At 38.5% G+C, this 23,213-nt stretch overlaps 1 protein-coding gene across 5 annotated transcripts in view; it reads left to right on the top strand.

Moving 5' to 3' along the window:
- The window catches only part of sh3pxd2aa (SH3 and PX domains 2Aa), a 123,314-nt gene that overhangs the window by 2,594 nt on the left and 97,507 nt on the right, over window positions 1-23,213 (top strand). For all 5 annotated transcript variants that reach the window (XM_058380184.1, XM_058380186.1, XM_058380182.1 and 2 more), the window contains exon 2: window positions 15,648-15,728. In XM_058380184.1, the coding sequence (XP_058236167.1) occupies window positions 15,648-15,728 (81 nt within the window). The remainder of the gene's footprint in view (window positions 1-15,647; window positions 15,729-23,213) is intronic.

Genomic DNA, 23,213 nt, shown 5'->3' with positions numbered 1-23,213 from the left:
AGTGTCTCAGTTCTGCTGCCAGACAGGAAGCCGAGCAGTGACAAACTGCCAAAAAGTATATAGTGCTCGCTCCATTAAAACAGTATGTTCTCAAACTGAACACACAGATGTGAATCAGGTGTCTAAACACACTTTTCCTTTTTAACCCCCAGTGCGACTTTTTGTAAAGATGAACAGTCCTGATCTGAATTTGAAGACGTCGAGGCAGCTGCATTACATCCTTGTTAAAAGAGGCCATAAAATGTCAGCCACAATAGCATCTCGACTTCAGCCTTTTACTTATTAGGCCATCAGGCTTAAGGCTGTGCTCTCTCTCACTGTATCTCTATCTCTGTCTCTCTCTTTGTGTGTGTGTGTGTGTGTGTGCTGGAGGGCCTTTTTAAGCACTGAGCTCCAGCAGTGAGCAGCATGGTGAGGGTGGCTGTTAAACGGCTTTAGTCACTGCCTGTCCATTGTTTGGAGATTTTGTCTGGAGGGAAGGGAAGCAGGACCTGAATTTGTGTGTGTGTGTGTGTGTGTGTGTGTAAAAGAGATAGCAGGGATTGTCCAATTAATCACGCTCGGGTCGTGTTCCCGAATTTTGACTCATTTAATGAGTTAAATGTAATCAAAAGCAGTACCAACGCTGATTAAAGCCGGGTATTTGTCAGATATATTAAGCTTTTAGCGTAACTACAATTCCCACTTTTTAAATACAGTGCAGTAACTGAGGCTTAACTACATTTTGAAAAGTAGCTCCAGTCGAACCAGTATGTATATTTTGCAGTTCTCAGTTGCATATTATTGTGAAGTAATATAAAGTGATAATGTAAAAAAAAAAAAGCCTGTGCAATGTGGATTTAATTTTAAAAAAGTCCTGCAAAAACTGCTTTCAAAATGGTGCTGAACGATTGTGATAAATCAGTACGATTATACTATTAAGCAAAGCCGTTATCATTTCAGCTCTTATCGCACCGTCCTACTTTCCACTTATGCGGGTTTGGTCCTCAGGTCATTTGTCCTCAAGTCTCTCTCTCATTGTCTGTGCCAAAGCCCAAGTCCCACCAGAGACCTTCATGTCCAAGCATTTCTTGTGTGTGTGTGTGTGAGGCATTGTCTCTAAACCATCTTCAGTCGTTCTGCTCTGTTTCTTCTTCTCAAAGCCTGTGTGGTTTTTGTTCCCACTTTTTTTCCACACATAAAAACCAGCTCCAGATCTACCAAACTGTTAAAGAATCTGATCCTGCGTTCAAAGCAAACACATCCAGCAGATCCCAGATCAACCCTGTAACTACTTTTAGAGATTCATGATTTTGATCCAGATTTCAAACGATGTCCCGCATCTTTTTTTTTTTTTCCACTTGTCGTCTGGTTGTCATTTCTTTTCTCTCTCTCTCTCTCTCTCTCTCTCTCTCTCTCTCTCTCTCTCCCTAATCCTTTTTTTTTTACTCCTTCTGTAAGCTTGAGTTGTTTGCAGCTTGTCAACAGCAGGGTGGTGGATGGGATTGCATTGAGCGCAGTGCAATTACATCATGTACTAGCTACGATCTGTGGGTACAGTGACATGTGTGGGCATCGTGGGAAGTCCGTGCCACAGAAGAGAGCACAGATATGGGGTCTCGTGGCGCAGTGCTGAATTCCGAACCGCTGACCTCGGGTCAGATTTTGCTTCTTGTAGCATTTCATGGCTCCGTTTAAATGATGAAGGAGAAGTGATTAGGGATCAGTACACTTAATATATGGCAGATCTTGGCATTTAAGTCCCACTTCCTGGAAACGGTTGTTGACCCCAGCTGGAGATTCAAAGTGTGTTTTGTGCTTTACAGGATAAGGTTAAGAGTTTAGACCCTAATAACAAATTGAAGCTGAAGACCAGCTTACAGCCAAATTACAACATTTGCAGGCACGGATAGTTTACTTAAATCATCGTCGCAATCCAATATCCAAGATTCAGCAGGCAGGCAGACAACCAAGGTTAACCAGGGTGAAAATGTTCTCATAAATCCACAAGTAAAAGCCAAGAAAACAACACGATTGTGTACTATAGAGTAACTATAGCTTCCATACTCAGCCTACCCGTTGCAACCCGGAGATTTTTTGCAGATGCAACCGAAACTTCTATTATTAAATGGTAGTTAACAACTAGAATCTTTTGTCTTTTCACTAATAAAAACACACCTGCATGACCTGAGCCCTCTCTGGGACCCCGTAAGATCTGTCCATCAAAGCAGCACCCAGGCCACACATGCAAACAATTTGCCGCGCTTGACGAACAGTGCAATGTGAAACCGACCGAAACGAATGAAAAACGTCACAAAAAGTCAACCTCTGCTACGAGACTTGCCGAAACAAACTAGGTGGGAAACCAGCCCAAGAGTGTAAGTAAAGCGGATACTCTGTTTACAGTGCAAGATTTTGACAAGATTTGGCGGAGAAACAAAGGGCTTGAATTTACAATGGGAAATGAGGATCAGGTGGAACCGATCGGAGACTATGAGGGTAAACATGAACAGGAATAAAACCTGACAGGATGTGCATTTAGTGGAAAATAATCAACAGGGTGGCATGATTCCAATAGCCAATAGCCAATATACAGAGCAAAGTGCTTTATTGCTTTTATACCAAAGCAATTTGCCAAACTTTCCACGGTTTTGTTATTTATTTATTGTTCCTTATTCGTGCAGTGGAATGTCCATGAAACGAGTTCCATGTGTAAGGTCTGTTTATTACTTACAGCGTAACAGGTATAAAAAGAAGTCCTTTACTCAGCAGTTTCTTTAACAAGACAAGCCTTCCTTGTGTTTTCTTTCTTAATTGTCACCTAACCCTTTCGTTGGAGAAAGCGTCTCTAGAGCAACGTTTTCACCGTTTTTCACTGTCTGTTAAATAGCAACATGTTTAAAATTGGTTATTGTTAGCCTTCAGTTATTTTTTTTTGTCACTGGAAATGAGTTGTTACTATAGCAGCGATAGACATACACTAAAGAGCAGATTAATACTAGTTTGCTACATAGCCAAAACTGCGTGATAGCCTTGTAAAAAAAAAAAAAAAAAAAGGCAAGACCTTTTACCCAATAAGATTTAAGAAATCAACAGGGATTAATAAAAGTTTTTACGGTGGAATGCAAAAAGGGACAGGCTGGAGTGTTGAGTGAGGGATAGAATAGAGGTCAGAGCCAGACCGGACTCACAGCTCTTTGCTTCTCATTATTAGTAGAGAATTTGACAATTTTTGTCACTTAACTCATGCCTGATTTTACATAAAGAGGTTATCTATTTGAATGACATGAAAAACAACCAAGCACAGGTTTTATCTAATGGTAAACACACAAGGGAGTAGTGTTTACTCAGTCAGGTAACAGCTCACCTGTGGGTGACACGAGATAACACTGTCACATTGCGCTACTATAAACATTAACATAATTATATTCTAGATTCTCACGGTTTTTCATCTTCATTATCTACTGCTAGTTTATACGCTAGTGTGTGTGCGTGCTACTGACTAAGCTGCTGTAACACATGTCCATTATGGAATCAATACTATCTATCTATCTATCTATCTATCTATCTATCTATCTATCTATCTATCTATCTATCTATCTATCTATCTATCTATCTATCTATGTATCGTCTGGTATAGTGAGGGCATTTCTCCTTTGTGTACATGGTTGTAGGTGTGGCAGGAATGACAACATCTTGGCCTAGCGGTTCTGTAGAAGGCTATGATCGGCTTTGGAAAGCCTTTATTTGTACAAGTGTTTGTTTTTTGTACTTGTGTTTAAGCTAAAAATCCCACTGGAAATGTTTTCCTACAGTCCATTTTCTACATTTTTCTACAGTCAGCCGAAGCAGTTGCTACTGGATTGGAAAAATCAGGGCTAGCACTTTAACTCCGATCCTAAAAGGTTGGAAGGAGGAAGCGCGTGCTGAATCAACACTTTTACATCTATTCAGGAAATGCAGTGTGCTACTTCCTGTGCCAAGACTGCGCGGTGTTTGTGAGTCTCTGCGAATGAGGTAAAGGGGCCAAGCAGAGGTCATGTATAAAGTGGAAATGACCACTCAAAAAAAAAGGGCAGAGGCCGTGTGTGTGGAGATGTTTGTGCAATGATAAGGCAAAGGGTCTTCTGGCCACACTCTTCCCATAGCAGTTAAAAGGCCATTCCATAAACGTGACATCACTCTCTGACTTTCTGCCGTTCAGCACAGAGATTGAGGGGAACCCTCTTTAATCTTTGTGACTTCTTTAATCTAGATACCACCAAATTAATGATTAGTGAGATAATGACTTCCTGCGAAGGCCCCTTCCCAGGATGTCATTAGCAACAGCCCTGGCTGCTGAAAGCTTACAGCCAAGACACATTTTACAAGAACAGTACAACACTCTAAACCTAACGCTGTCTAAATCTCACATCAAGTTGTTTGTTTCATTCACACATCAAGCCATTACACAAAGCATGCTATTAAACATTTAGGGAAAGGGTTCCTAATGGGTGCTTAGGAAGGTTAGCTATATTTTTCCGATGGTGCAACAAGAACAACCTTTCCTCTAAATGGACAAAGCATGGAACTATTTAGTGCTGGATGAAATCTTATATATGGTGTTTATATCACCATAATGCCCAACCTTTTATTGCGGTTTATTATCTAGTCTTTTACTTGATAAAACAAAGTGGTGGAGCAGGTAGTGTTATCGTCTCGCCAATCCAAGGATTCTATTTTGATCCTGAACACAGTTTACTTTCTATAAGGAGTGTCTGTGTTCTCTCCCTATCTTCCTCCAGGTTTACCAGTTTTCTCCCACATCCCAAAACATACCAGTAGGTGGATTACCTACACTGAATTGCCTGGAGATATGAATATGTGTATATACTTGGTGCCCTGTGATGAATTTTAATCCCACACAAGGGTGTATGCATTTTTCGCAGCTTGTGTTTTCCTATCCCACAATGACAGAACCCCGGTATCCTCTGTGTTCCCTAGTTTCCTCTGACCTCCCAAAACTTGTCAGTAGGTCATTATCTACTCCAGATTGCCCCTAGGCTTGAATTTGTGTGTGCTTTGCTTTTTGTGATGAACCGGCATCCCATCTGTAGGCGTATTCCTGCCTTTTGCACCATGTTTCTGAGACTCCACGGCCACCCTGACCAGCATAATATGGTTATTGAAGATGAACGGATGCATGTTTGTCAGCATGTGTCAAATTTGGTAGTATGGAGCCTCAGATGAACAAAGGAGCCTCAGATGAAACAGTATCTGGAAGACACCACTGATTCTCTCAACAGGACAACTGGATACACATTGTTTAAATATTGCTAGATATCCTATGTGACATATACCAGAGAAGAACATTAGCTTTGGGTGTAGTGGGGTTTAAATTCAGGGAATAAAACACACACAGAGAGAAACCAAAAGCACATCCTGTATATTCCATCATACATTCTTCCAAGCTGGAGTATAGCTATATATTTAGAACAGATTTGACTTGCGGAAACATCAGCAGTCCTGCGATTGATTTTATACCCATGTGTCGGAAGAATTTCTCGTCTTTTCACCATCGATCTCCGATTTTCTACTATATTATTATGCTGTAATAAAGGTTTTGTGGGCGGCAAAATGTTCGAGTCGAAAACGTGGAAGATGGGTAGAGTTTCTTTATACGAGCCTTTAAATAGATGGCTTTAGGCGGGGTTCAGAGCTTTTAGTGGTGAGGCCTGCTGCTTTCCAGCCACACCAAACCTGCTAAAGTGCTTCTCCACTCATTTCAGCGAGACAAATCTGAAGGACGGAGGATTGCTGACTGTAGAGTAAGTTTCTTATTTCTCATTTTTTTTTCACAACAGAGGTGTGTAAATTTGTGTCATGCGTAGCTCAGATTTCTTCAGGATTGGAAATGTAGGAAGCTTTTGCGACGCTTCTAAACTGGATATTAGTCAATCATTATGTTTTATGATACTTTAGTATATAAATTATATTCTTGGGATAGATGTACAATGGAATGCCTGTGTTAAATCCAGTGATTTATACACCACCCTTCCATATTTGACCATATTTCCTGCTGAAAGCTTTTGCATGAATGAGACTTCTGTCTCCTGCAACTGGTCCTAATTGAAGTTTTAAGAGCGTGTAGAATTTTCAGAAAATTTCCCAAATGTTGTCTATTGTGATCCGTAGAATCTGCCGTTCTTGTAAGTTCTGTCAGATTCATGTGACATTTTGTTTTGACACGTATTTTTCTTTCCCTTTGTGGCAATTCTCACAAGCTCATTTGGTTGTTACTGTGTAAAAACATGGATATTTATTTTTGTTGGAAACCTTTGATGGGAATTCACTCTAGCAAGTTTCTGAGAACAAAAAGACTTTGAAGAAAATCAAAAATAGCTCTCGGTCCTTTTCCTGGAGAGATTAAATCTACATATATTTTTTTTTATACAAATCACATTTCACATTCTAGTTAAGAATATGGTTCAGTGTGTGTCTTGATCATTTTACTCCACAATCACACAAAGAATTCACAGGACAAAGTAAAAGAAGAGCTATGGAGGCTATGAAGAACTACCAGGAGTCCTAATATTTATGTAACTTTTCACAGTTATGTAGCTTGTGTGGGTTTGGACATATCCATTTTTAATCAGTATAAACTGATATGAAATGAGTGTTGGATTTCAGTGTGAGACTCAGGTTGGATTAACCTTATACAGAATTTTAATGGATGAAGATAAGACCTTCACATTTTACATGAACAAGCACTCGGGGCATCTCAGAGAGCAGTTTGATATGACTTTTCTTTTTAGGAAAACATTGTTCCTATTAAGTTAGGTCAACCTATTGTACATGTTTTTGGAAACCGTAGTATTAAAATTCTTCAAAGCCCTAATTGTATATTAGCCAATAATTCACCACTGTACACCGATCAGGAATAAGATTATGAGCAGTGACAGGTGAAGTAAATAACACTGATTATCTCCTCATCATGGCACCTGTTAGTGGGTGGGATAGAAGCAGGAAAAATGGACAAGCGTAAGGATTTGAGCGAGTTTGATGAAGGGCCAAATTGTGATGGCTAGACCACTGGATCAGAGCATCTCCAAAACTGCAGCTCTTGTGGGGTGTTCCCGGTCTGCAGTGGTCAGTATCTATCAAAAGTGCTCCAAAGAAAGTAACAGTGGTGAACCGGCGACAGGGTCATGGGCGGTCAAGGCTCATTGATGCACGTGGGGAGAGAAGGCTGGGTCGTGTGATCCGATCCAACAGACGAGCTACTGTTGCTCAAATTGCTGAAGAAGTTAATGCTGGTTCTGATAGAAAGGTGTCAGAATACACAGTGCATGATGGGTCAGGGCTGTTTTAGCAGCAAAAGGGGGACCAACACCATATTAGGCAGGTGGTCATAATGGTATGCCTGGTAGGTGTAGAGCGAAGGTGTAGGTGTTCAATGCTGAACCTGGACACCCAAAACAGGCAGAAATGTTTATTTTTTAATGCAAATAGCAAGCAGTAATGGCTGAGATCTTCCATCATGAGCGTCATATCAAAGTTCTTACATGATACTGTTTTGGTTTTCTAGAGCATTTTCCATATTCCAATGAACCTCTGTTGAAGAATCCTATTTACGTAAGGTCTGTAGTGTAAAACAAGTCGAATCGAGTAAAGAGAAGGTTTTTAAATCAGGACAGATGGCAGAATTTCCATTCAGTAATCAAGACACAGTAGGAAGAATGAAATTTCAGAAAGCAAGATCACGGAAAAAACATTTTTCACTTATACACAGTTGATGTAATTGCTAGAACCCACAGATAGATCGAGGATCGAAAGGAAAGATTTTTGAGTTATATCAACCCCAAGTGTTACAAACTTACAAAGCTGAATTGCTCTCACTTGCGTTTTTCAAGACTTTCACTTTTCTTAGAGATTAATATACTATCTGGTCATACTGTTCATTATTTTTGATTTATGACCAGACTGGCTGTTTCCCAGATTAAGGCTTGGTTATCATGGTTATAACAGCTTTGTATGCCTTATTAAAAAGAGATTTTTTTAAAATACGCATTCAACTCAGTACTAAGATCTTTTAATGAATTACTCTTGTATTGAGACCCACTGTTTAATTTAAAGTTTCCTCTTATAAAAATACAGTGTGTTGTTATTGTTTTGGGCTGGGTTTCCCAAGAGATCATCTTCAAGATCATTTAAAATCATCTTCACTGAAAGAAAGTGTTTGAGCACACGAGTATCTTTGTGCCTTGATGCTTCTGGGAAACTCGGGTCTAGACTGTTTAAGTCTCATAAATTAGTTGTTGAAAGAGTTTAAATGTGTGTGTGTGTGTAGTGGTGCATGCATGTGTGTGATCTGTGTCTCAAACTAAGATATGACAGCTAATTATTTACAGCCAGGTGTCTGGAAGAAAAAAAAGCTAAGTGTAGATGAATTACAGTAAATGAAGTTACATTTAATTGACAGCAATGATTGCTCATTAAAAGACTTGGAAATTTGACATGTATTTTACACTTACTGGAAGTCCAGAACCAAACACAAAGCATAAATCGTCCAGGAAATGGTGGCTGAATCCGATTTCACGATATTATAGGGTTTTTTGTGCTTTAGTGCAGAAACCTAGTTGAAGCATTGAAGCATTCTACTTTTATTCTCCTCCCAGTGAAGACACATATGTAATTAGTTTCTCTGATGGCTGTATTCATGTTTGACACACGTGAAACAGAAGACGGTTTTGGCTGAACGCGTGTTGTGATGACATCAACGGACGTGTCTTGGCCCAAATCTGCAGAACTTCATCTGTAGTTGATTTAAATTCTGTAGTCATCAGATTCTGTAGTCATCTACAACATATCTCTCTCTCAATTCTGCTGTTTCACAGAGTCTGATTTATATTGTGTTAATTTCTGTCACAAAATGGTGGATTCTTTGAGGGTAAAGGCTGGTGTGGATTTAGTGTAAATGTACTTTTTAAATTTTCTGACACTTTGTTGCATCTTCTCATTCACTTCTTTTATACTTTTTACTACAGGGAAAGAGGAGTTTGGGTGCTGTACTTTTTAAAACCTGCCACTTGTTGTTCCGACTACGGCTTTAAACGATCTGGACGAGAAACTGTAAAGTGAATCTTACACGTCAACCCAGGATCAGATTTTAGCTTGTCTCTGAGCACCATTCTATTTCTGCTATGCTCTGAGGGTCAGTCGGGTTGCGCCTGATATTTTCAGCATTGAAGCGATTGCTGTTTTTCCCCTCTAGGCTGCTATGCGGATGGCCCTGTCAGCAAGTGAGCGGAGAGAAAAGTGCGATGAGTCGAACTTTTATACACATGCGTACCCGCCCACAGATCAAGGTTGCTCTCCACTATGCAATTAAGTGTTATAGTCGGGGAGGGAAAGGCCGCGTGAGCTAGCCTGCATGCCAGTCGGGTCGAGGAGCTTTATTTAAAGTGTGTGGTCACACACCCACACGTCCACAAGTTTGTCATTTTTCATTTATTTATTTATTTATTTTTATGTGCATGCAGTATTCTGTCCTGCAATTTTGTGAAAGGAGAGTGATGCTATGTTCTCTCTCTCTCAATCACACACATACATAGTCATTGAGGTTCAGGAAGGTGGAGGGACATCTCCTGGTCTTGGCTGCAGGCCTGCTGCAGTATGTGATAAGCCGGTATCTATTTAGATAGCTGTACACACACACACGGCAGAGTGGCATGAACGGTATGGAAGATTACCAACAGCATAGTGAAGGCCGTTTCCCAGTGTCAGATTCAGAGTGGACACAACATACGCTACAACTCATCAAAAGAGTAGCTATCTACAGCATCTAAAACTCTCTCGGCGCTGCCGTGTCCCAGTTTCACTGGACTGTCAGCTGCACTGGACTTTTCCAGTGTTATAGATGAGACATATGAACTCATGTTGACCCCACTGCCTGCACAAGATTAACTTCTCATGTGGCTTTACTGGGATAAGACAGACCAACATTCAAAAGTAATACGCTCATTTTAAGGAAACTGCTGAAATTGAACTGTTTTTGCTTCAAGGCTGTATTAAAAATCCAACAAAAAGAATAATCAAAGGCAGATATAGACCTATAAATACAGTGTTTATGTCTGTGTGAAAATCAACGCCTTTGTCAAATTGCCCCACTAACACTGACTGGTGTTTGAATGGTACAGAATTGTGTGCCATGTTTATAAATATCACTGAAAATATTTCTCAGAAATCCTGTCAGATTAATTTCATGTTAGTTAGCCAGTCAGCATTAGCTGTGAAGATTACAATAATTTTGGAACATGACTTAAAATCCTCTCGGAAATTTTCAGATTAGTTCATGTTGCTAGCCAGCCAATATTAATGAAATGAAAATAAAACAAAAAGAAAATTATGTCGTATCAGTTAGCAGCTAGTTTTAAGAGAAACATAAGCATGATAGAACATGAATAGTCTCTCAGAAATCCAGTCAGTGTAGTTCATATTAACTGGCTAGCTAACATTAGCAATGGAAATTATAATTATATAGCAGATTAAGCAGACTAACAATATAACGTAAAAATATTCTTTTAAATCCTGTCAGCTTATTTTCCGATAAGGTAGCCAGCTAGAGTTAACAATAGACATCATCAATATTTATAACTACATCTGGAAACAAATTCTCTTAGAAATCCTGTCAGGGGTTCAGCTAGCATCTAGCATTAGCAGTAATGGGGCAGTGATTAAAAATATTGATCGATATTACCTAAAAATTCTCCTATTAATCTAATAATGTTAGCTTGAGTACTGGTTAATCTATAAAATCTGTGAAAATGCATCCATGTTCCAAAGACTTCTACTTTTTCCTCATGGACTCATCACAGATAGCACACACAGCGACATAACCTACTTTTTTGGGGTGCTGTTTAGTCTGGTGGTACCACACGACTGGTGGCAGTGATTTTCTAGAAATATAAAAAGTAGAATATGCATTACCGATGATCAGTACATGATGTTTTTGAAGCATAATTGTGGACGTTTTCAACTATATGCTACCTGGGGAAGACACTGTAATAAACATGAATAAGTCTATATAATTAGTCCAGAATTTATTCCATACATCTTTCCCAGTGATTGCATTAGTTGGCAATCAGAGCCCTTTTGTGATTCAAAGATGCATACGCATGTTAATTTTTCATCTGTGGTGTGTATATGACTGAAGAAAACACACTGATCACTGCTTCGCTACGTGTGTTCACCACAGAGAATAATAGCAGCTGTGGAGGCTTTTAGCAGCTTGCCAATGCCGGAGAAACTGCTGGTGCCCTTCCAGAAAAACAATACATACACACTCGCCTGTCAAATCAACATCACTCTCTGTCTCTCTGTTTCTCTCTTACTTTCTCTGTCTCTGTCTTACACACACACACACACACACACACAGAGATACACACTCTACTTGTCTTTGTTTCTGCTCCACCTGTGTCTCTTGCATCATGTTTGCTAATTTAACAGCAATGTCAGGTACATGGCAGCTGCTGAATGTAGGCACTGACAGTCCTTTACTGGTGCACCTGCTTCCCATGTGCAGCGTAGTTTGGCCTCCTGATGCAGTCCCTTTGGACACTCATTTTGCATTTCAGAGGTTGATCAAATGTTTTTTGTAAGGAAATACAATACACTTCGACCATCTTGCGCCGTTGTTGCCGCCCGATTAAGCACCTGAACGGTTCTAGCAGTTGTGGGACACATTACCATATTGGCATAAAAATAATTCAAGGTTTGGGAGACAGACTACTCATGAAACTTCTCTTCCCCTCGGCTTAGTTCCAGTAAATTCCCAGCTTTCTCGTGACACATTTTTTTGCACCACCTTCACATCTCTTTTCTATGCTTCAACCACTCATACGCTGAATTCACTAACAAAGAAAAAGCTGCTTATGTCTTAATAATATAAGATTTCAGTGCCCCTGTGTTTACAGCTCCTCAATTCACTCAACATACCAATATCAGCCACATGTATGGTCTGCATTTACATAATATTATAGAACTGAGGTAGTTTTTGGTGCCTGTGTGATTTACAGAGAGATATACAGTACAGTATCATCCCACTTCATACTACAAGTTGATTGAATTATCTGCTCTTTTTGAGTGTTATTCCCCGCTCTATTGTTTTATAAACCTATTATATTATAAACACATATTCACATATATGTAAAATATGAAAGAAATGAAAGATTCACTCATGTTAGCGAATACGAGTGCTAGTCATAGCAATAAAATGATAACTATAAATAATATTTATGTATACGTTATGCATATATATGTGATAAAATGACTGGAAAATCCTGAGACAATCAAAAGTTCTATCAAAAGTATTATATGAACCATTTATGTACGATAACATTACAATTCTTTGAATTCTTGTCAGCTTGTCTAACCAGCTAGTGTTAACAATGGGAATTATGCCCATTTTACCTAAAATTTGACCTAATTTCCTCACAGAAATCCTAGAAATGCTAGTTGAGCAGCTGATGTTAAGATTAAACTATTAACATTCATGAGAATCCTCTTAGAAATCCTGCCAGGTTAGCTGATATTAGCTGGCTGCTTGTTAGGTGTTAGAATTTTTATGACCATAACCTGAGAATCCTCTCAGGATTCTGTCAGATTAGCTTATTTTCGCTCGTCAGCTAATGTTAGGAGTGATATTATGAACATCTATGTATAAAACCTAAAATCCTTTTAGAAATCCTGTCAGCTTAGCGCATGTTAGCTAGCCAGCGAACATGGCAGTATCAGTTGAAGACCTTTATTGACTCCTCTCAGAACTCCTGTCAGAATTATTGATATTAGCTTTGCTGGTTAATGTCAGGTGTAATAATTATGAAAATGGATGAACATAACCTACGATTCCTCTCAGAAATCCTGTCAGATTAGCTAAGCAGTATTAGCAACTGGGATCATTTATGAACGGAACAAACATGTCTCTCAGGAAACCTTTTCAGAAATCCTTTCCCATCCGTTATATTTCGGTTGTGATCATTCGAAATTGGAACAAAACGTGTTTCAGGCTCACCATGAGATACAGCTCAAAAGTAATCGAGGCCAAATTTTATAAAATGTGATAGAACCCAAACCATGCACAATTCTGAGTAATAATGTTATGGCTTGTATCACGTTTAAACCTCACAGAAGTCTAAACTCTGAATATGCCACTTTTAGTTCAATGTAATGAATATTAATGTCATTGCTAAACAGTCCTAAATAAGGCAAAGCTTCTGAATTGCTCTCAGTATTTTAAGATCAAAAGAAACCGCCCCTGCTCTTTGTGTAGAAGCTCAATTACATGCTGAGTGAAGTGGGGTGAACATGCAGCAGTTAATTAAACCCTCCAGAGGGGAATTTCGAAAAGCGTGAACGCCTCTACTGTTTTCTTCTGCAGTCTCAGGCCTCTTTTACACCCTGGCAGTAGATGATGTCATGGTGCCTTGCTGATGTGTAAAGCTTCAAGGCCTTAGGACTTATTTAGCTTCTGAGAACAATGCACTGTTGGACAAGGTCCTGGTTTGGGAAAGGCCCCCATCTTGCAGCTACAGATTATTTCCTCTCATAAAGGCAGAAACAGTATTTAGGCATTGAATTTCATGAAATAGGAAGCATTGATGCTGTATTAGCTGAATTTGCTAATTATGCTTACGTAATAAGTGCACCACTTTAGATGGTTTGTGTGGTACTGGTTCTCTAGTTAGCCAAAGAAGGTTCAATACAATTTATTTGTACAGTTTTACAGAAGTATAGAACCCTAGAAAAAGAATTTATGAAGTTCAAAGTTAAGCAACCATTTTATCCCTATTTCATCCCTATATTATCCCTAATAAACTAGCCTGAGATGATGGTGGCAAGGAAAAACTTCCTGAGGTGAAAGGAGAAATGCTGCTGTTGTTACAGATGTTATAGAAACATTATATGTAAAATAAAATAGATAACCAACTCTTTTAACCAGAGGCCAGAAATATCTATATGTAATTTGTCCCCCTCTGTTTTGTTCAGCATTGAATCTCTTTGTCATGTTATACTCCACAGTGGTGGAGGCTCATGTGAAAGTAGACACTCATTGCTTTAATATTTTATAGTTTTTCAAAAGTTTATTTTTTTTCTAGCCTACTAGGGGTTATATATTCAGAGAAAAAACCCCAAAATTTCTGCTCTCTGAGGTGCCCCAAGTGTTTGTTCATAAGCATCGAAAATTGTCTTCAATCACTAAATTCTGTTAAGGTTATCACAACAGAAGGCAAAAACGCCTCACAGTGAAAGCCGACAGAGTCCTGACTAATGTTCTATCAGACTTGTGGAGATAAAATAATGAATCTGTTTATACTGGTTGAAAATGTATGATAAGTTAACCAGTTTACAGGCTCTAAAGGGTTAAACTTACTCCAAAGTCTGCAGCATGCAAACTTACAGTAATGTACGTGAGTGTCATTAAACTGACAACCGGAATAAACCCGAATATGTTGTTTCTTTACTGCTTTACTGTCATGTGTCTTGATTCTAAGTACACTGTGCTTTATTTAGGTTTATAGCTGGGCCGGCCTCAGTGCTCCAGTAGATGCTTTACATATGGGCACCGGTAAAGATTACGGAGTTGAAAGTGGTGTGAATTTGACGGAATGATGATTACGCTACTCCATATGTGTTGTATCTGGTGTGAATTCTTGTTCACACTGTACATGGTGCATCATGTTGAATGTTTTGACAGTTTTCTTTTGTTTAAAGAGCTTAACTCAATCCTGACCACCACAGACTGCTTCCTCTCAGTAATTTATGTGGGAGGATACTGATTTGTAGGGGAGAATGATAGTTTCATATTTTAGTATGGTTATGTTGAAGTAGGTTTGCAATAGTGGTGCACTGGTAGGACAGGACGATGTGATGAATGTACTGAATGCTCACCAACAACTTATACAGGGACATTATGGCAGACGCTCCATGTAAACGGATTAAAACGGATTAAGTGCGTAATCGTTGAAATGGTAAATCTTTCTGTATGGGGAATGTTTATGTAGCACTTTTGGAGAGTCCACAGGGTTAGCGCTTTGTAGGAATCAAAGGTAAACCTGTATTTTTCAGTTTTCTGACACTTTTATGGTTTCTCGGTAACAATCATTATGTCTTATAAACTTCAAGAGAGAGAAAAGAGGCTGCTGTGGAAATGACTATAGCTGTTATAAAGTAAGTGGTAACAAGAAATAACTTGTTTTGTGGACAAGTAAATAATAAAGTACTTAGGGGCTTACTAACATAGTAAAATGATTGACTTTTAGGGGTGGTAATCACATTGCATGGATTATTCCTGACATTTGGTCAGAAACCCCTATATATATATATATATATATATGTATATAGAGTGTGTTCATGTCTGTGTGAACCAAAGTCCTTAGGGGAAATAAAGACATGGAGGTGGCTGTAGAAAAACAGTGTCTCTTCCTGTTTATAAAACATGGGAGAAACTCACAGTTCTACCAGTTTTCTGCGATTTAATTAGACAGTTTTAATCATGTTACAGTAAGCTGTGGAAGCTGCTTAAAGATTATATATTATACATATGTGTGAGATGACAGGGAGAGTGTAATGGATGTGTCAGTAAATTAAAGTTAACATGCTCTGTGTGTGTGTGTGTGTTTTCTCTGCAGGTGTATCTCATCAATGTCACGTACTCTGATTCCACGTCCCACATTATCTACAGGAGGTACAGCAAATTCTTCGACCTTCAGGTAGGAATTTATATACATACACTAATATACCTCACACACACACACACACACACACACACACATTTCCTCCACTCATTTAACATTATATTTCATTTCACTAATGTGTTTATCCACAATTCCAGATGAATTCTATTATGTTTTATATATACAAATTCACACAGGACACACAATGACAAAAATGCAAATATCCAGCTATAGTTTAGCGCACACACTTTCTGTCAGTCGCTGATAAACACTTCAGACGTCAAAGAGCACTCTCTCGCCTGCTTACTGCCACGCTGATTGGCAGCGTATTTGATAAATGGCTTGGAAAAGAGAAATTAATTTTGTTTAATGTAGCATGCATTACTGACAGGAGCAGATTGACTTTTATAAGCAGTTTTAATACAGCGCATATTCTTGTCCATTACAAAATTCCTTAAGAACTTTAAGCCAGACCTTGTAGCCTGGAGTTGTAGAATGGGAGTGGATGCGTTCAGCCCAGTCCCCTAGGTTTGTGTGTGTGTGTGTGTGTGAGGATTAGGGTGTGTGAATTAGGACATGCATGCGTGGACGCCCATAAATAAAATGTGTTTAAAAAAATGCATGCAGTCCCTAACAAAAAGCTGCTTTAATTCTTTTTTGTTTATGAGTCCAACAATCAGACTCCATTACCAAGGACTATTAATGTAATCTGTTACAAATGTACCGTAAATATAGATACAGTTTTGTCCAATAATAGATTTTTTCCACAATAAAGTAACATGAAAAATTCATTGATTATTTTATTTTATTATATTATTATTACTATATGGATACAGTGTGAAGATGTATGCAAAAAAAATGTGGAATTCTGACTTTCAGAAATCCTGTCAGATTAGCATGTTTGCTAGCCAACTAACATAGAAGTAAACATTGGAGCCATTTTTAAATATAAACCCTAAACTCCTCTCAGAAATCCTGTCAGAATTATTGATATTAACTTGCTGGTTAATGTCAGGTGTAATAATTATGAAAATGTACGAGTATAATAAGATTCCTCTTAGAAATCCTGTCAGATTAGCTCACGTTTGCTAACCAGTATTAGCAGCTGGAATTGTTTATGAATGTAACAAAAATCCTTTAAGTAAACATGTCAGAAATCCTTTCCCATCACTTATATTTCTGTTGTGGTTATTTGGATTAGAACCAAAGTGAACAAAATGTGTTACAGGATCAGCATGAGTTTTTATCACATCCTGTGTACAGCTCTTAAGTAATCGAGGCCAAATTTTTATAAAATGCAATTTCATATTACACGGTTTGTATCACATGCAAGTTTTAGAAACCTCAGAATCCTTTTAAATAAACAGTTTTCATGGTTACCCTTGAAAAAAAACGCAAAACAAATGTATTTAACAATTTGTTTTAATATTTTTGCAAGGTGCATGAAAATTGCCAGCATTGCTTAGAGTATAATTGCTGTATACTATTGAAAAAAAATAAAACTTGGCCAGTATCTATTGGGAAGTGACTTGCAATATATTAAAAGAAATTGAACTCAATGAATATATATTTCATGGGTCACATATTATATAGTATATTTGTGTGCTTGTGTGTGTGTGCGTGTGTGTGTTCCACAATCACAGCATGTTGAGTTAACCTATTTTAGACACATATGGGACTATGAAAAGAGCCCACTGTGTTGTAGAGGAAGCCATGTTCCTACCAGGAAGGTGGATCCTGTGTCAAAGCCTCCATTGATAATCTACAGAGGAGTTGCTGAGCAAGCCTCACACCTCTCATGCCAAACTGAAACTCCACAGTTAAACCACAGTTTTACTCCACATCTACACCAGACCTTGCATAATAAACGCACTGAAAGGGGATGGTGAAGGAAGATTAAGGCGTTTTCTCATATGGCTTGCGGTCTACTTTGAGAAAATGGAAATTGGATTCAGATCTGCCGCTTCAGCCCTGATGAGATCTTGTTATTGAAGCTCCGTGCACTTTATTAGTCCAAATTCTGGCTTTCAGTCATGACTAGCTGCTGCCATTTTAGTTAGTGTGCAGTAATTCTTGCTAGATAGAACTAGGGAAAATTGACCTCGCAGCTGATTCAGCACTATTGGACCACTCCCTAATGTGTTCTGCTCCATTTACAACAAAACACACCCCTGCTGGTCAAGAATAAGGGCATTTGATCATATTATTTTTGAATCACTAAGCAATGGTCATAAGTGTGTTGGACAGAGCGTTGTACCAGCTGGTCAGCACAATGCGCACTTTCCTGCAGACTCTATCCTTTGCATGCTGCACGATTGTTGAACAGATGCCATGTTTGGAGGCATCTCTGTAATATTTTGGGTCTATATCATGGTGTGCTTGCCAGGCTGCAGTGTTGATGCTTTTCCCCTGAGGCTTTCTTTCATGATTCAGGCTTGTTTGGCCAGCTTCTTGCTCATACTGGATTAGAGCCTTTCCACTGTAAAACATTTATGTACTTGAAGTTATCCTGCTTTTAGTAACATGCACAGAGCTGGACAGAAAGAGTGTAAAGATGAGACCAAGATGGCATCTTTGGGCTCGATAAATTTCAAATAGGTACCAGCATCCATGTTACATTGTCATAAATTGCATTTGTGATGTTTTGTCTTGGTTACTGAGTAATGACTATTCGCTATTCAGCAGGCTGATATCTTTATTATCTGTAATATTCTTTTCTGTTGTTGACATTGTGACACATAACCTTGTCTGTCTCAGATAATAAGGTTGATGCTTTACCACATTGTAGAGTGTTCCAATCAAGAATTTGTAATCTAGGTCACTGGGCAAGTAAAAGCTCCAGTTGCCTCATGTTTTGGCTGCCTGGGATCATAAATGACGAGCAGTTAGCAAACAAGTAACACAAGCTAGTTAGCTAGTTACATCAATTCAGACTGAAGTAAACAAATGACGTTATGATCATGTAGCCATTGGGGAATGTCGCAGCTATTAGATGTGGTGTTACGTCCTTGCGTTGAACATAAAATATATTATTCGAGGCTGATTTTATCTTTCAATATATTTGACTTCACATAGTGCTAAATCTGTATTCATGCAAGCTAATTCATCAGTGTAGGAAGAAAGGTTCTACTGCTTTTGTGTGTGGCTCTGGAGGCAGTGGGATTTGGTAACATACACTATGGTTACATTAGCATTAAGCACAGGTACATAGTCAATCAAAGCATTTGTTTTATGAAAGTAAATGGGAAGGTTTTTAGTATTTTTCTGGTTATTGATCCTACTTGATCCTACACAAATGAACCAGCTACTGTGTGGAAAGCTTGCATGTATCTTCCTGAGCTCTGACTATCTCTTGTCTTCCTATTTGAGCAGGTGTTTGTTGAGGTTGAATTTGACTGCGACGAAGTTACCTGCGACAAAATGAGACGAAAGACCATATGCTGAATGTTTCTTTTCTTTACTCCTCAGCTGAATATGTGTCAGAGTTTCTCCCTTAGAGCGAGTACCACCTGTGGTGTGTACCCGAATGGAACAGAAGCTCTTTTCATCTAGGGAGCCAACGGCAAAGTTGGCTATTTTACTTTGACCCAAAACTGTGAGAATTGCAGGCATAATCCTAAATTTAATCTAATGCTTAAACTAACTACATACCATATATAAAAAGGAAAGCTTGTACATTGAGGCCTCTACCTAAGAAACCAGTTTGTAATATCACCAAATCTTCTGTCCAGCCACAAAAGCATCAAATGTTTCACCTCACTTTGGTATCTCTGACCATTGAGTTTTGTTGTATTGGATTGTTGGATTTGTCATATTGCTGATTCCTAGTGTCTAATTATAACATATTTTACTGCTTGGCCATCCACTCATTTCAGAACACATTCTGCTCACAAGTGATCCAAAGTCAGTTTTCAGTGCTGAACATTTTTGTGGCTTCTGGCTGACCTTCACTCAGTGTTTTTCAGTTGTGTTACAACAGCATTTTGCTGATACAAGATGTCTGGTTGCTGGGTTTGTACTTGACATATTTGTGGCTGGTTGACGGAGCTTCTGGTGGATTTTTTTTTTATGCTTTCGGATCAGCAATATAACATGTCAAGTCTGCTAAGTTGACTACAGACAAAAGCAAGATGACAGGGAGTGTCTGTGGATCGGTATTACCACAAGCTCTGGTTTGTTCAGATTCTTTATGTAATAGCAGCTTTTAAATATTGGTCATTACTGTGAATGCTAGCCAATTTGACATAATGAAGTTTTATTCTAACCCAAAAGTGTGACCCTTGCTGTTAATAAGTTGCTCAACCCTCAGTACATTTTAGGACACATTCTGCTCAGAAGTGATAACTGATATAACACTAGCTTTCTAGCTAATGCAAATTAATTTGCAGGATCTGAGAGGATTTTTTTTTTTTCATATTGGTAAATAATCATAGTATTGCCAATTAAAAATAACTAACTATCTAAAATGTGATGATCTGACAGGATTTCTATTCTATCTATTACCTCACATTGATTAATGTTCATAATATTTACTACAAACTCTAGCTGAATTGTGCTAAATCTAGCTAAATGTGATAATTTGACAGGATTTCTAAGAGGATTTCTATATCACATTCAAAAGTCTTCATGATACATAATCTATCTTAAAGATTTACTGAGATTTTTTTCCTGAGATGTCCTATTAATATATGTTTATAATATTGACTACTAGCAGTAACTGGCTATTTAAGAAGATTTTTACATTTACGTTCATAAATGGCCGTAATATTACTAGACAATCTTCCAATTTTTCATGTCACATTATAATATTTACTGATATAACACTAGCTGACTTTTAACCCGACAGGATTCCTGAGATGGTTTTTACATCACATTCATGAAATGTTCATAATATTATTACTCGTATTAGCCGATTAACTGCCACGAGCTAACGTGACAGTATTTCTGAGAGGATATTTGCATTACATTTTTATAATGTTCATGATACATAATCTATCTTACAGGATTCCTGAGAGAGTTTAATGTCTGATTTGCATATGTCCATAGTATTTATTACTAACGGCTGACTATCCAACATTACAGGTTTTCTGATGTTTATCATATTATTACTTACATTAGCTGATTAGCTGCTAACCATGAGCTAACCTGACAGGATTTCTGAGAGAATTGTTAAGTTATAATGTATTAATAAATGCTTAGAATTCATAATACTAACACTATAAAACTAGTTTAAAAGGATTTCTGAGAGAATTGTGGAGTTAATTTTTTTTCAAATGTTTATTATTATCAATGCTAATGCTAGCTGCTATCCTAGTCTTTATACTTTTCATGGTGCTGTAGTTGACATGATGCACATTTGCTCTGTCAGTGACAGATAATGACTGGTTTCTTTTTGGCCACCAGACATTGTAAATTTGGATACAGATGTTTCATGTTAGGTCTCTGTTATGCCTGATTATGACTGTGTTGTGTTGTGTGGATATAGAGCGATATTTTTACCTCCTTGTGGTTGAGTGGCATGTCGTCTAGAGGTGGTTGACTCATTTTATGATTCGCATACATTTTAGTCGATGGTTCTTCCTCTTTCTTCAAAACAATCTTTTCATCTCTACAGGATATACATTCCATGGTGTCCCACATTCTCATATACATGTATGTATTTTTATGATTCACAATCTCTATATTTCCTTCCACATTTTGAAAAATGCCACATCACTGAAAAGTTATAGCGCATGACTACCACTTCACACAGTAGAGCTGTTTCTCCAGCCACCTGCTGATCCTCTAAGGATTCAGAACATTCCTCCTTACTGTAACCAGATAACTGTGGACCAAGTGTTATCCGAAATGGGAATAAGGGAATGCATGGGCTGCTTGGAACCACCCACTTTCGTGTGTCCAAACGGGGCCTCCAGACCACTAAGCACTCCTGGCATCTTCAATTGGCACCAAATATTGGTGTCTCAGCACTTTTCCAGGGTCAACAACCATCCAGATTGGTATCCTGCGCCAGTTCAGTAGGAGAAGAATGGCTAGTTATTGTCTGAACTTGGGCGTGGAGTATAAAGACCTGTTTCATGAGCTGTAGTCAGGAGAACACCTACACTTTACGAACACACTCCACCACTGTGCTTGCAAAAAAAAAAAAAAAAAAAAAACAATAGAGGGTTTTCATCCTCCAACACTCCTAACTATTTAAAGTTTTTTTTTTTAAATAGCCATTACATATTCATTTTATTTGCTAGAAATAGAAATCATTTATACAACAACACTCCTCTTTCTATAAATTGAACCAAACGATGAAAATAAATATCGTCTGGTCTTTGTCCCATCACCAGCTGTCCATTTTGGGTGAGTCTGTGCCCACTGTAGCCTCCATGTTCTTCCCTAACAGGAGTAGAAGCTGTTGCGATCTTCTTCTGTTGTAGCCTGTGCACCTCTTTGACATGTGGTCCATTCTGAGATGATGGTTGTAAAGAGTGGTTATTTCAGTTTCAGTACAGTTCCTGTGAGCTCAGTCCAGGCTGACATGGTGATGTCCAGTGATCTCATATGACCTCTTTCATCTACTTTATAAATATAATTGAAGAAAAATCTAACTACACTATGCTTGCTCATTAGCATCTGGGGGATGTGGTAGCTTAGTGGTTAAGGTGTTGGACTACTGAGTGTAAGCTTGTGAGTTTGACTCCCAGGTCCTCCAAACTGCCTCTGCTAGGCCCCTAAGCAAAGCCCTTAACTCTTAGTTGCATTAAAAAATTAAATAAAATATAAGTCACTCTGGATAAGGGTGTATGCCAATTGTAGAAACGTAGAATCTGTATGTAATTTCTATGATATTTGCTATTCACAGATGAGTTTGGACTAATTTAGTTTTTCGATTACATTAGAGGAAGTGATTCAGATTTGGTGAGATATTTAGAGGAAGTGATTCAGATTTGGTGAGATATTTTTATGTCAGAGCGGAAAAAAGGGTTTTCGCTAGATTTTCGCAAATTTAAATAGAGACAAAGAGACAAAGTTCAGTGGTGTGGTGTAATATAGAAGCTTTCTCTGCCATGCTTTATTTTTCCCCTCGTCTGAGAGTGGTTTGAAGTCAGCATGATTAATTGAGGTTTCAGTAGAGGAAAGAAAGAGCGTGTGTACCTTTGTATCCCTGTGATCCTCAAGACTGGTGTGTCTGTAGGCTGGTGCCATGTGTTGAAATTTCAGGATGGAAATAGCGAGTGAGGGGATGTGCGGTGAGACATGAAACTTTTGATGTGTGTGTGGGCAGTTGTGGCTGTGATCAGTGTGTGACTGAGTGCACGTCAGGCCGTTTGTTTGCCAGACCATGAGCTCTTGACCACCCCCTCAGTTTTAACGCACATATGCGCTTTGATCTGGTTACACATTGCCAAAGAATGATGTTACTTAAAAAGCTAGCAGGCTACAAGACTGGCTTCTGTGTTTGCCATGGGAAGAGACTCTGGTGCTGAAACATTTCCCTCTGACTAGCCTGCTCTTTTTTTTTTTTTCTGG

Source organism: Hemibagrus wyckioides, linkage group LG26 (genome assembly GCF_019097595.1).
Source record: "Hemibagrus wyckioides isolate EC202008001 linkage group LG26, SWU_Hwy_1.0, whole genome shotgun sequence".
Classification (NCBI taxonomy): Eukaryota; Metazoa; Chordata; class Actinopteri; order Siluriformes; family Bagridae; genus Hemibagrus; species Hemibagrus wyckioides.
This window is presented reverse-complemented; position numbering and strand designations above follow the sequence as displayed.